This window comes from Aythya fuligula, chromosome 7 (genome assembly GCF_009819795.1).
Source record: "Aythya fuligula isolate bAytFul2 chromosome 7, bAytFul2.pri, whole genome shotgun sequence".
Classification (NCBI taxonomy): Eukaryota; Metazoa; Chordata; class Aves; order Anseriformes; family Anatidae; genus Aythya; species Aythya fuligula.
The window spans coordinates 17,737,465-17,751,628 of record NC_045565.1 but is presented as its reverse complement, the minus strand read 5'-3'; the positions used below and the strand labels follow the sequence as shown (position 1 = coordinate 17,751,628).

The 14,164-nt window shown below is 48.5% G+C and overlaps 1 protein-coding gene across 3 annotated transcripts in view; it reads left to right on the top strand.

The window, feature by feature from the left end:
* The window catches only part of PAX2 (paired box 2), an 80,020-nt gene that overhangs the window by 25,825 nt on the left and 40,031 nt on the right, over positions 1–14,164 (top strand). For 2 of the 3 annotated variants that reach the window (XM_032191613.1, XM_032191614.1), the window contains exons 4-5: positions 6,061–6,146; positions 8,183–8,302. In XM_032191613.1, coding sequence (XP_032047504.1) covers positions 6,061–6,146; positions 8,183–8,302 — 206 coding nt within the window. The remainder of the gene's footprint in view (positions 1–6,060; positions 6,147–8,182; positions 8,303–14,164) is intronic. The other variant, XM_032191612.1, reaches the window with a different exon arrangement.

The following is a 14,164-nucleotide window of genomic DNA, read 5'->3' as shown; positions in this document are numbered from 1 at the left end:
AGAGATGCAAGGCATCTCCATTTCTCCCTTCCGTCTATCTGGAAGCTTCAGGAAAATGGATTATCCCTATTCAGCCACCTCTTAGGATTATCTGTGTAATCAATCTAATTGATCTATCCTACCTGTGCTTATACCCCAATATAGTACATGATCACCTCTCCTCTCTCTTCCCTTCCAAAAGGTAGAGAGAAGGAATTGCAATTTTCATGACAGAAGAGAGTTTGAATGTGTGAATATTGCTCGTGGCCCCTGAATATGGCAAGGTTTGAAGGCATTCTGCTCTCTTGGCAGCGAGTGCCAGAGCCTCGGGCCAGCTAGCAAGGAAGCCGAGTCTGCTGCTCCTGCCAATGTCAGCTGTCGTTCGGAGAGCTGCAAGTGTTGCAGTAGATTTGGAGAGCAGTAGGAGAAGCTACTGCCCCCCCCCAGCCCAATGGAAATTACACTACAGCTTTTGGGGGGCGACCGCAGCTCTCATCTTCCCAACCACATCTGCTGCTGCGAACTCAAACACGGGAGCACTGAAGTCAGCGTAGCTGAAATACAGCTCCTGTTGCCTTTGCCCACCTCCCTTCCCTTCACATGCAGCCCCTGTCAGCAGGGTACATGTCACTTCTGCTTCAAGCGGGGGAATGAAGCCAACGCCGTGCTACAGCTCGCTGAAGCACTTACTTGGCCCCTGTTATTACTGAGTCTGAGCCCTTCACTCCTCCTTCCAGCTGTCCTCACCGTGCCCCAGGTGGCAAGGCAGCGCTCCTATCTTCACACTTCAGGCAGGAAACGGAGCACAGAGAGAAATACCATTTGTCCAAAGTCCTGATGAGAGGTCCATGACAATGCAAGGAATCGAAGCCCTTCCCTTAAGTCGGATTAGGCCGCTACTGTCAGACTTTATTTCCTTTCCTTCACCCCCCAAATCCCTTGGTTGCTTTTCCTCACCATACTATGAAGCCTGAACTTTGTCTATGCAAGCAGGACTTTCCTCCCTCATTTTTTTTTGGCTCAACTGTGAATTCAGCCCCATCTAGACCCACACACAGAAACATTAAGACCATCTCCCGTTTGAACAAAGCCCTGCCCAGAGCTCTTTATGCCTGCACAACACCCTCCTGCAGGCGGGGCACTGTCACCGAGGCACCCAGCGCTGCCTCATCCCATCTTTTCCCCAGGCACCCTTTGATGCCAGCACCACTGGGATCACTCCCGAGCCCTTTGTAGGAAGGGCTGTGAGGCAGAGGGGGCCCAGCTGTGCCACCAGCCCCGCACCAAGGCCCCTCAGGCCACTGTGGCTCTGCGCCGCAGGCCCGGCCGTGCTAATGAAGCAGCGAGGCACCGCGGGGCGCCTGCTCCTTGGCCATCGCAGCCGCCCTTGGACACACTGCAGAGAGCAAGGCTGAAGCTTAGCAGCGTTAGCCTTCCAAGAGCTGCTTTAATTGCCCAGTAATGCACACCCTGGGGTCTTGTAATGTGCTTCTAATATGGAGCATTTAAAGTATGGATACTCCAAAACAATTACGAGGAGTTCAGCGCTCCAACGTGTGTACCCTTCCACTCGGAGAAATAATCCATGACAGGGGAATGTCACCGAAGAGAGAACACCAGGACTCGCAGCAGGACAAAGCTCTCTTCCTTAGTGTACTTCACTTGGTCCTTCCACGATTAAAAGAACTGCTAGATCGGGACCTCCAGATGGCTCAGACCTACCTCATTTCCCTCTGATCTGCCCTAGTTTGAGTTTTGCCTTTGCGATGCTGTCTGAAGACTCTTCCAGCAATAGTAAGAGTAGAGTAACCACAGAGTATGTCAGTCTACAAGACAGCCTGGATAGAAATGTCAGAGAAGCGAGGGATGTTTCTTATGATCTGTCATTCTTTTAGCAAATAACTCCTGGACAGGTTTAGAAGAGATTTTTCTCATGCTTGTTTACAAAGAGAGAAAATTGGGCTTCTCAGGAAGGATTATATCTCAGCTAATTCTATCTTTTAATATTTTTTTCTACATTCTTGACCAAATTTGATTCGAGCTTGTTACAGTTGTCATATTATATGAGTTGACTTTCGTCTGTCCGTCTGCATTCAGAATTGGCAAAAGGAATTGCAGTAAAACAGCCCCAAATAACAAAACAGAAATCAAGCACTGGAGATTCCCAATCGAATACAGAACATTTAAGGAAGTCAGCTCATTTGGAAACAGGCAGTTGGTTTCAGATGGAGCTGTCTGAAGTATTAACTCTAGAAAGAGTTACTACCAGCCAACCATAGTAACTCATGAAATCCAGGAATGGATTTATAATTCACGGTATGATACTACGTACTGTAATGACATTATATGCCATTACTTAAGATAATATCACGTATTAAATTCAGATGGTGAAATGAAGTTCGGTTGCTTTACTGCCAAAGATCTATAAATGTCCTGTTGCTGAAACTTCAGAAGGTTCTGCATTAAAGCTGTGTGTATTCTCCAAAACTCAAAATAGACAACTTGTGCAAAAATCTCCCACTGGAAAATGAAAAATGGGAATCTACAATAAGTACCAGTTTATGCCCCTAATTAAACACAAATGCTGTTATTGGAGTCACTGACTGTGATGGAATTAGAGCAGGGATGAAATTAGTCCAAAGTGACAATTTCTTTTGGAGAAAAGAAATACCTCCGAAAACATTGGCATTTACTTCAAGAAATCAGCACTGCTGGCTGGTATGCCAAGATTTGAGCTGAGGAAGTGTTCTGCAAAATAAATAAATAAGTAAAAAAGGCATGCCTTTCTCCAGTGTCTAGAGGCAAGAACAAGGCATTAAAAGCAGCAAAAGGCAATCAATGTTTTGCTCCCTCTTACAGAGCAGTAATGCAGTATTCCTAGGTTTGGGGCAGCAGTGCTGGCTTAGTGCATGTTCCAGCCTCCAGTAAGGGTGAGCTTTTAGCCATCCTGAAGTTTAAAGACTGCATTATTATGCTGCATCTGTTGCTACAGGATCAGGTCAGCTTTGTTCATCTTTCATCTGCTGTTTCATTAGGTGGTCTCGCGTACAAGACTCACTCGAAGCCTGTCAAAGTGACAGCAGCAATTCCTGGGGACACTGCTGTTTATCACTGTCCCTAAATGAAGTGACCCAGGGTGATGCACTGCCGTATCCTGTACTTCAAGTTAGGGTCTGAAAATTCTCTTCTTTCCTTACAATACCAGAGTTAGGTCATGACTGCATGGCACAGGAACGCTGCTGGGGAAAGCCTCTTCATGACCTGCCTCTTCTTTTAGCCGTAGGAAACATCTTCTACCCCAAACCTCGTTAGGTTCAGCCATTCGATGCCAGAAATGGGTTGAACTGCAGGCTGCAAAACCAGGAGCACTCCCCTTTGCTCACTGCTCCCGAACATTTTCTCTTGACACAAAACCAGTTTTATTCTCAAGAGGGGAATGTTTCCTGCAGAGCCTTTCACCTCGGGGTGACTAGCTGCAGCTGGCCCTGGTTGGTAGCGACTGAAAATCATTACCAGCTGTCGGCTACTTGGTGAAACGAGCTGGTGAGTCTCACTCCAGCTCCTTATGGACACATCTCAGCACACATAGCTGCAATGGGCACTAACTGGCATTCTCAGCTGAGAGCCCAAGAACTGAATGGGGAAGGAAACTGAAGCTTCCTTTTCATCCCTGCCAGGGTTTCTGAAGCATTATGGACAGGACTTTTATACCACCGTGGTTTCCCAGGCTGTTTTTATTCTAAATGTCTTCTGGAAACGTGGTAATTCCCACGCAGCATGATTCAGCACAGCCTCGCTGCCTGTCTCGCTTAACGAGGCTCACCCTATGGATCCCTCCAGAGAAGCTGAACTGCCTGCTGCCACCTCCCTCTATGAATGGCAAATCTGATGTCATACCTCAGTATGAACGGGGCTGTCTGATGTCATCGCAGCGCTAATAGGACATTTTATAATATGTCAGCTGAGGCTGCAGGGGAAATCTTCCAATCCATTCACTATGCTGCACTACAATAGAACATCACATAGTATGATGTGTACGTTAACTTGGACACCCTCGGGCAGATTTGGGAGGGATGGATGGATGGATGGATGGATGGATAGATACATTTATACAAAGTATACATACATTATATCACTCTATTGATTTTTAAAAAGTTCCAGGTCTGCCTGGCTATAATGAGATTTTTGAACTTTGTGTTGCGATCAATGAGGGGAATATTATTGGCCTGGAGAATTGATATACCCGCTCTCTGTGGCTTGTTCTGCTCCTGGACTGCCCCTGCCCCCAAGGTGTACGATTCCATCAGACACTTAACCTCTTTTACAGTGTCATCAGGCTAAAAGGAATCTAATAGTGACACGGGACTTGTGCTCAGCACTCTGGCACTATTGCTTTCCTGTCACAAATAATTTATAGCTTTCTATTTCCATCCCTTTGCCTGCACCCCATCCCCTCTTTCTGTTTCTCTGGGCTGGGGGAAATCAATAAACTCACACAACCAGAGTGGCACTTCAGGGGGCTTTAGGGGGAATGTGAGAGGAAAGAAAAGAAAAAAGAAAAAGTAGAAAAGAAGAAAAAAGTTGTGTTATTTGCCCTAGCACAGACTTCTCAGATCAGCTCCTCAGCCAGTGCAAACCTGCGTGATCTCAGAATCTGGCCCAAGGCCCGAGGCCCTCAGAGCCCTTCTGTCCGGGCCCTCAGCAGCTATGGGCTAGGCACCACTGAGCTATATGGGGTGAGGATCTGGATGGATCTCCATCCCCAGCCAGATCCTTGACGCTACCTGTGTCAGCTAAGTCCCAGGCATCCTCTGCCACTCCAGGAACTGCCCGGGTTTCACCATCTCTCTGAGTTTCCTAACAAGCTGAGCTGTTATGCTCTGAAATACCTTTCTTTTCCTACAAGGCATCACTCTGCGGAGCTTTTTCAAAAATATCCTCTCAAAGTCTCTGCCTACCTTTCTCCATGCCATACTGCCCACCAGCTGTACAGTTGCTCTTTGAAGTGTTGCCAACACTTTCTTTAGAATGAATTTTTAAGAGAAGTGCTTGGGTGAGCAGGGAGAATACATTATTTGCTTTCACTTTTTGGAGAGATTTTTGGGGAGAGGTTAAAGCTAACACAATGCAGGGCTGACAGTTCCAGAAACTAAGCCTAAAGAGCATCTGCAGCCTTCATGCTAATTGGAGAGGCTTGATTTAAGCTGGGAAAGGAATTTGGTCTACACAGCCTTCACAGGTCATGGCTTATTTGCTGAGTCCCTTGGTGAGACAGTTGTTCTTGAGTCACAGCCACCCAGCATCTGCCAGCAGGCAGGGCCCCCTCAGCCGAGTATTAGGTGCTAGTGATTTTCTTTCACCACAGGCCTCAGCTGGATTTAAACCAGTGACCTAGAGGTGAAAGATTTCATGTAACAAGAAATGGAGCACCAACGATTGCAGTTCAGTTTGTGTTCATTCCGAGCTGCATTATGAGCTCTGTGGCATTCACCAAGACGTCTTTTTGGGTTCCCAGGCTGCGTTCCTGCACTACCTGATAAACATCAGTGCTGTCTGGAGCTTCTTTTTCCTGTGACCTATATCCCATCACCACTCCCCACAGATGCCTGCTGCTCTCCTTTATAAAGGGCAAGGGCTTTGGGAAAGCTTTCCATTTCAGTTCAAATCCCTCAGTTCTATGCCAGAAAGGTATTTTTGAAGTACACAACAAAATGAAATCTACACGGTTTGTTAATTCAGCAGTGGCTCTACTAACTGCAAAGGCTGCCTTATGACCACGCTGGCAGATCAGATCATAAATGATAATGCAGTTGCTAACTCATAGGAGAGGCTGGATCCCAGCTTGCTCGCTGAGCACTGTGGCTATGCGGGTTTGGGAAGAAGATGGCAGAGTACGGCAAGGACAATTCTTTGGGAATGAGACTGTTAAAGCAGGAGAGTCACAACTACAAAAAGACATAAGGGGCCACTCTGCTGCAGCCGGTTGTCAGGTGGGATCTTCAGGTCCTGACAGCTGGGATCGCGGGCACTGAGAAGTTGCATGAGGAGTTGAGTTCTGAACATGTTTTGCTCTTTTTCCAGGATTATCAGAACCAAAGTCCAGCAACCTTTTCACCCAACACCAGATGGGAGCGGGACAGGTGTGACTGCACCGGGACATACTATCGGTAAGGAGACCGGCACGAGGCGAGGGGTGGCGGCAGGACAAGTGGAGATGAGAATATGCTCAGGCTGATGAACAGATGCTAGGGAGAAGGGAGGTGGAGTGAAAGAAACCTCAACAGAAACCAGAGGTTCCTGTTCTCTGCTGCCCTAGCTGCATTGCAGAGAGTTTGCCCAAAGAAATTTGCCCAAAGCGATCCTGCCTCTACATCCATTTCACTTTCACGCTCTCTCCTTCGCCTCCCTAGAGAGAAGTATTTACCGCTACCCTACCTAAGCACCAGCCTTCATTTTTTGTCTCTTTCTTTCTCTGACTCGCTTTCCTCCCCTCTCCCTGTTTCTCTGCTCTCCCTTTGCCGGAACTGGTCCATCTCTTACATAGCACAACACAGACCAGGGTACAATATTCCCAACACCTCACAACCGAGCCCTTCGTTGTTCTAGCTCTGTAGTCAGGTATCCCATGGGTGTATTTCACTGAGAAAATGCATTTTCTGCTAGGGGAAATGGGTTTATTGAGGTGAGCAGAAGATGGAGGCTGTAATAAAGCTACCAAATGCCTACTAGTCTGTTGTGTTTAAAGGTCCTGTGCTAGATGTGTGATGAGGTGTTTTTCACCGATGTCTCTGCGGGCTGCATGGTGCATATGTCTGCTGCTGCTAGCATCACGTTACCCAGTAACAAGTCAGAGCAGGAGGAAAAATGCAGTGCTCTGGGATATTATGGCTTGTCTGTGGCCTAAGACACTGCCTGAGATACTGTTGGTTACTGAGAATCAGCTGCTAAACGAAGATTTACTGGAAAGTGCTGTCCTATATGGGACAGAGCTGGCAGATAAACTCCTGTACATGAACTGTGTTCAGGAACACAATAGAATTAATGGCCCAGGATGGAAGAGCATTTCTGGATGCCCTTTTAATCTGGACTTGCTCACTGGCCTGGGAAGCACTGACCACACCAGATGGAGTTGGCAGATATTCTTCCTTCTTGGAGAAGTAGTGCAATGCCGAGGGAACGCACTGGCTGAGCTGGGATAGGGACTGCGAGTGCTGCTGCTGGAGTCTCTCATCGCTCTGGGGGATACTGGGAAGTGTGGGTCTCCATCGGATAGTGTTGGCAGGTTCTCTCCATCCTGGAAAGCTTCTGTTGGACGTGCTGACTGCTTCAGTTCAGTGCTGAATGTGAGCTGAATGATGAGTAGTGGCCTATAAGGGACCTGGGGTATTCTCCTAATTACTGGGGCATGTTGGGACATAATGGGCCTGCCTACTGGATGCATAACTCTATTTGGTTTATACTCTAAAGCCCTAATTATCAGGAAGTGATCATTTCTAATCTGGGTGACTTGTTATTTCTGATACACTGAAAGTCAAGAGCAGTCCTGGGCACCCCTGAGTGGCAGGAGGAGTCTGCCAGTTTACATTGGGCGGTGCAAAAGAAAGACACAAGGCTTTTATTAATCTGGACTGGAGTACGTATCACCAACTCACGGCTTCTTCTAGTGGAGAGCTGGATTTATTGGCCCAACGCTGACAAGCTTCTAACCTATACTAAGAAAAGTTGATTTTTCATTGAGTGTTTTGTGTGGACACCTAAGAGGCTGGTCTGGCTAAGACAGAGTACGTGCACACAGCGTGGAGAAATGCTGGGAGGGATCCATCTGGCAGAACGTGGGTAGCCTGGGAAGTCACCAGGGGACGTGGCCTGTGCAGCACTGCGCGCAGTGACGTGGCAGGCACTGCAAAGCCTGCTCTGAAGGTGGATGGAACAGCGAGGCTTGGCTTCTGGCTGGAGTGCGCTGGCTTGTTATTACGGGCCCTGTCCTGGAAGGCTGTAGAGCTATGGTACAGGCTGGCGAAGCTGGGATGCAGCAATGCTGGCAGGGCAGTAGTAGCGTGAGTCCTGCAGTGTGAGGGACTGGGAGTTGGTTTAGTGCCCAGGCGTTCCTGTGAGACTGGTGGCATGTGTAGATTTCAGCTGGGGGATCCCTGAGTGCTGGCTGCTCTCCTCATGGCCCTTTTTCCCTTTTCCTTTTGTCCAGTGCCCAGCACAGCATCCCCTCCCGTCTCCAGTGCCTCCAATGATCCAGTGGGCTCTTACTCCATTAACGGGATCCTGGGGATTCCTCGGTCGAATGGCGAGAAGAGGAAACGTGATGAAGGTAGGGGGAGGGCAGAAGCTCACCCTCCCTTTTATATTCTTTGTCCCCATGTACAGGCTCCAATTTCAGGCCAAGGTTTGCAGCTGCTCCAGGGGCTAGATCAGTTTTAGCAACAGAGACCAGTTCCCCGCCACTGCCCTGCTGGCTCGGACTGCTGTTCTTCCGAGGCCTTTTCATGACAGGCCGTGTCTCCGGACATCTGCTCGGCAGGCAGAGAGCCGTCTCCATTGCTGGAGCTGATCCCAAGTTCATTCACTGCTGGAAACGGCTGGAACTGAGCTCTCCTGGTGCCAGCAGGTGCCCAGACTTTGAGCTGTGGGTAAACAAGGTTTCCCCGACTCCCTTGTTTTCAAACAAAATGCCATCTGAGAGAAGCACCAGCAATTTGGGAGTATTTCTCATTCCTCTTGCAAACAAGCTCCTGTCCTGGTGGTGAGCCATGAACTACAGCAGCTGTGGTGATCATAAGGGCCCAGTTTCCAATAGGTAGCAACCACCACAGCAGAACTGCCGTGCTCACAACCATTGGAGAGCAGAGAGGGAGCTCTTCTGAGTGCTGTGGCCCTAAGGCTGTTATCCAAGCCTTTCAGCAGGGCTCTAAGCAACTAGGATTAAGCTGTCTCCTTCTCTTCCCTACCTGCTGGGAAGGACTCAGGGCAAAGTGAATCCCGAAACGAGCCAGAAGCTGGAGCCTCGGGTCCAGATAGACAGTCAGGATGGGTGGGTGAGGTCTTGGTGCATTGATGGTGGCTTTGTAAAATTTTGTCTTGCTCTTCTAATTTGATTCAAAAACTGTGGACCGGGAGGTGAACTTTCTGAGTAGTGCCTGAGCAGTTTGTTCGGTTCAGCCCTGCCTTCAGGATGTTGTTTTCCACTGCTGCCCATTGCGTGGGGGACCTCTCAGCAGTAATGGTGGCTCGCTGTGCTGCGCGTGCTGTAGCCCCCAGGCTGTGTGGGGGGACATAATAGCAGGGTCTCTGTGATGCATGGCAAGAGGAGAGAGTTCTCCTGAGAGAGATGCTGCACTCTGGGGTTATGCCAGTCATTTTCTCAGGGTTGGTGCTGGTGAGGTTCACGTTTCTAAGTTCTGGATCCAAATAAACAATAGTCCCAAGAAAAAGGCAGACATTGTGACCCCTTTTTCCCCCATACAAAGTAAAACCAGAGGCTGGAAGCAAAGACCCACTTCAGTTCCTATCAAAGCAAATGGGAAGATTTTTGCTGATGCCATTGGAAATTGGATCAGGCCCCAGAGGAAGATCCATTTCCCAGCTAGATGGCAGTAGGGCCCAGCTAAGAGAAAAGTGTAGCAATGGAAGGGCTCAGTCAATGCCTCAAAGTCAAAAAATGTCACAAGTAAGAGACTGCAAACATTGCAAACCTCTCCAGCATTTCTCTTCATTACATACAGAGGGAACGGTGACATTTCAAATCGAGTGACAAGTTTCTCTAATGGTTGTGCAAATCTCTTGGCAGTATTTGGGGTTTCTGTGAACCCCTGTCCTCATGCATTCCAGCTTGGTGATCACAAGCTCTCACCACGGTGTGTCCGTATTTCATTTTGAAATGAAGCAGTTCAATCCAGCTTTAGCAGCTATTCTTTCCAAACACCTGGAACAATCATCCTACTTAGATGCAGCCACGCAATCATTGCCAGCCCCAGAACCTGAGCTTTTTGGAGCAGTACGGTTAAACACAGAAACAATCAAACAGACATCTAAGCCTGTGACACTTCACAATGATATATTGACAGTAAGAACAACTCTCTGTCTCTGTCCTTAATTCATCCTGGACTTGATTTATGAAGGGCAAGAAACACTGCAACTCCCTGCTGTTGGCCAGGAGCCCGCATAACCTACTAGAAAAATCAAAAAGGTATCAGACAGTCATGGGAGTGTTAAATCTCAGAGTTTTAGGTGCCAGTTACATGACACAACTGCAAATGCCTTGCAGAAGAGCCTTCGTCCTGCCACCCCAGGTATCTGCCTCATGGAGATGTCACACTCCTGCCCCAGAGAAACCTCAGCCAGCTGCTGAACATCCCCGTCCAAGAGCTGATTACCTGTGCTCACACTGGCTTTAAGAAACATTGAAAGACATCAACCACTTTGCAGGGCTGGGCCCTAACGCTAGAAGGTCCAAGGGGAGGTGTTGCACAGCCAGTGACCTGCACTCCTTCCTGGACATCCTCCCCCGTAGCTCTGAGGGCTGAGTGCTCCTAGCTGAGACAGGAGTTAAGAAAGCAAGTCCAGAAGAGCAGTGCAGGTATTTCCTTCATGCTCATGCTGGACGTATATTCCTTCTCGGTATTTCCCAGAGCTTCCAAGCTCTGTCTTGTTGCAGTTTCTTAACTGCAGGATTCATTCTCGCATTGAAAAGCTCTTCCTTATGGGCTCTCAATGCACATTTACTTTCCCAGCCTTCTGGAGGTGGCCCTTCCCTAAAGAAGGCAGAAGCAGCAGCACTGCGCTCTCTTTCTTTCTGCTCCATTGGGCCAGCTCTGCTGCAAGATGACGCTTTGTGAGGAATGCAGTTCAGCAGAAAGAGGGGAAGTACCAAGGTGCTCCTGAATCCCCAGCCCTGAACACCTTGTTAGCAACTTCTGCGATGGCTGGGGGAACAGGGTGGGAGAAAGACAGAGGAGCTTCAATCTGAGCACGCCCCCTCCCCCAGGTCCTCCTTGCTGCAGCTGGTGCCTACATTAGACAGTAGCGCAGATGATTAAGAAGAGGAGAGATAATTATGTGTCAAGATGATGTAGCAGAACTCCCGAGTTGGACAGAAGGAACCAGACGGATGCATGAGGTGGGCTCAGCGATAGACGCTGACAGCCAGGTGTGTCCCTCCCAGGGAGTTAGAGGGAAGAGGGGAAGTCCCAGTGTACCAAATGTGCTGGCTGCTACCAACCGGGTGGCCTGGGAAGGCAATGGCATTGAGAGAGAGCTAGCAGGAACATAGATCTGAGTGTGTCCTGGTCCAAACAAAGAACTGCCCAATCACGCGTTTTTCCCCAAAACTCATTTGTCTTCCTCAGGTGAGTGCCTAGGAAGCATGGTCAGGACTTTCCCTGTTAAGAACCTGTATCCCTTTTGTTTCCTGACCTCAGTGCCAGATTAGACAAAGCAGAGAACTGGCCTCCTCTGATTTTTCAGATGATTTGGCTAAACAAGTTAACCACCACTTGTCCAGCTGTGTGCCATTCCTTGCAGGCTGCAGGCCCAGCCAGCATTTCTGTAATTCCCCTCTGACCTTCTCCACCAATTGCATCCACCACCCTGCAGAGGCAGAGGTGGCCCAGCAGCATGTTAGGCCTTTCCCAAGACCACCAAGAGCTTTAGTCCCAAGCTGTGGCTGGAAACAGGAATCCCTGGCTCCTCACAACCCTGATACTGCACTACGTGGTGTGGCAGGCCAAGCTGAGCAGGGTCATTGTCAGACTCGGGAGCAGCAATGAGAAGTCCAGGAGGATAAAGGGGGAAAACAATATGCAAATATTTCTGTTGTTCCATAACTCCCTGACCGATAGCTAAAAGGATAAGAACTGGGGTAGCAGTGGCACTAACAAAAAATCAGTAGCAGTCCAATACTGTAATATTGAGTACTATATAAAGAGAAAAAGGGAGAGGACAGATACGTGGATAGATAGATAGCCAGTTAGATAACATGAGAACAATGTTTCCAGCTGTTCCCTGCATACTGTAGCATCTCCAGCTGGGTCAAACTTTAGGAATCTTTACAAAACCACTATGATTAAAGATAGCTCTTCCTCTTCAATAGCAGGCCACAAACATACTTCCTCCATAGACCCAAATTCTCATTTGGGATTCGTGTTCCAGGGAGGCTAGTGCTGTAACAATTCTCAGCATTATTAATCTTGGTCCCTGACAATATCTGTAGTATTTGACAGCATTACTGGCAATAATATCTGCAGTGCTGACAATGGCAGAGATAATATCCCCCAGTATTATCGGCATTAGCAGGGATCATATCTGCAGCCTGTTATTGGTGGGAGCAGACGTAATGTGTCCAGTATTATTAGTATCAGCAGTAATAAAACCCACAGGCTTGTTAGTATGATCAGTGCTAATATCAGCAGTAGGTTTGTGGGAGAGGAGGGGATGGAGTGATTGCTACTGTAAATGGCAATAATACTCAGGCTGTTTGCAGTAAAGGAATCCCCAGTGGAGATGGGGGAGCGAACCTTGGAAGGCAGAAGTTCCTCCTTTCCTCTCTTCACCTGTCACTTTGATGATCAGAGTGATTTACGCTGAAGTAAGTGAGGCAGGGCTGCGTCAGTGCAGGGGACAGTGGAGGGTCACCACCATTTCAGCAGGTCGAGTGGTGTTTTTCAAAGAGTATGGGTGTATCGATGCAGGCGATTCACCTGCTCCTCAGAACAGGGCTGCAGGCCACGGCACTGAGCTGCTCAGAGCAAGGAACTGCATACAACACGAGGAGCACCTGCACTGTCAGTCCTGTAGCTGCAGAACAGGCAGTGTCACTGCGGTGCTATGCTTCACCTCGGTGCTGCACACATCATTTCCTGACTCTTATTATCTCGGCATCTCTGCTGAGAAGCATTACTTTTGTTACAGGTGGCTTTCTCTTCTCTCAGTCCAAATGATAGGACTCTGACTGCAGGGCACGGTTTTGACAGCAATCAGCATGGGGATTTTCCTACCTGGCCATGATGTCTATGTTCCTACTGGGAAGGCAGAAATGCTTCCTCTGGGTGGAGTGTGAGGCAGGGAGAGCTGCAGCAGTCCCAGTCCAGAAAGGTGTTTTTGGAAATTTTTTAACTGAATTGTTCCAGTGAAAAGTAGTGCTGAGAGGGGAGGTGTATAATGTGTTCACAGTGGTCCCAGTTTTTAAGCAATATACAGCAGCTGAGTGTGTCAATGCAAGCATTATCCCATTTGTGTTGTTCAGAGCAGCAATGATTATATCGTTTAGGAGCGGTGGTTGTGACATTTCAGGTGCCTCCATGTCATTGTCAGTGCCACCGGTGTGTCTTTGCAGGCGGTGTGACTGTGGTTATCATGTTGTGGGCTCGTGACACTAATGATGAGATTAGGTGTATCACTGCTTGCTACGCTGCCCCACTACACTCGAGGCCATTAGGCTCTTCAAAGAGGTGGCTGGGAAGGCGGTACATCTGTGTCACCGCACGCAGCAATGTTGTTTCAGTGAAGTAGCTGCTGGTTGCCGGCTGTATTGTACCGTCATTGCAATTCATGCAGTTGTTCCTGCAGATGATGTAATTTGCTGACTGACAACAGACTGTCATCCGGTCATGATAGCGAAGTCAATAGGGCTGTGTCACCGCAGCGCTGCACTGAGCATCCTGTGCTCTCGTGAAGTACGATCCTGTTGTTCCACAACACACCGGGGTTGTTTCGGGACACACAGCATGCTTACATTGTCCTCTGCAATATGATTACGCATTACTCGTGGTGTAGTTGTACTAGAGCAGAGAGGTCTAGCTCTTAACTAGCCTCTATGGAAAGGCATTTGCTTTCGTAAGCTACTTCTACATGTTTACAAGCCGCTCCACCTGACTGTATCGTGACATCTGGTGTACATTCATCTCAGGGTGCAATAGGTGTACTTCTGCTCTGCCAATACTGCTGCTGAAGACAACAGAGTGTGTTTGGACCCCTGCAGGTGACACAACAGCATTACTGTGGTGCGGCTGCATTGTTTCAAGCTGTGATTTCCTGCCACCACAGCTGATGTGTTTGCATTATTCTATATGATTGCTTTATTGCAGGTCAGCAGTAGTCTTAATGACACTGCAGACACGTGCAGTTACATTGCCTCAGGTGCCAGCCCCATGTTCCAACCACTAAACACAGCTGCGGG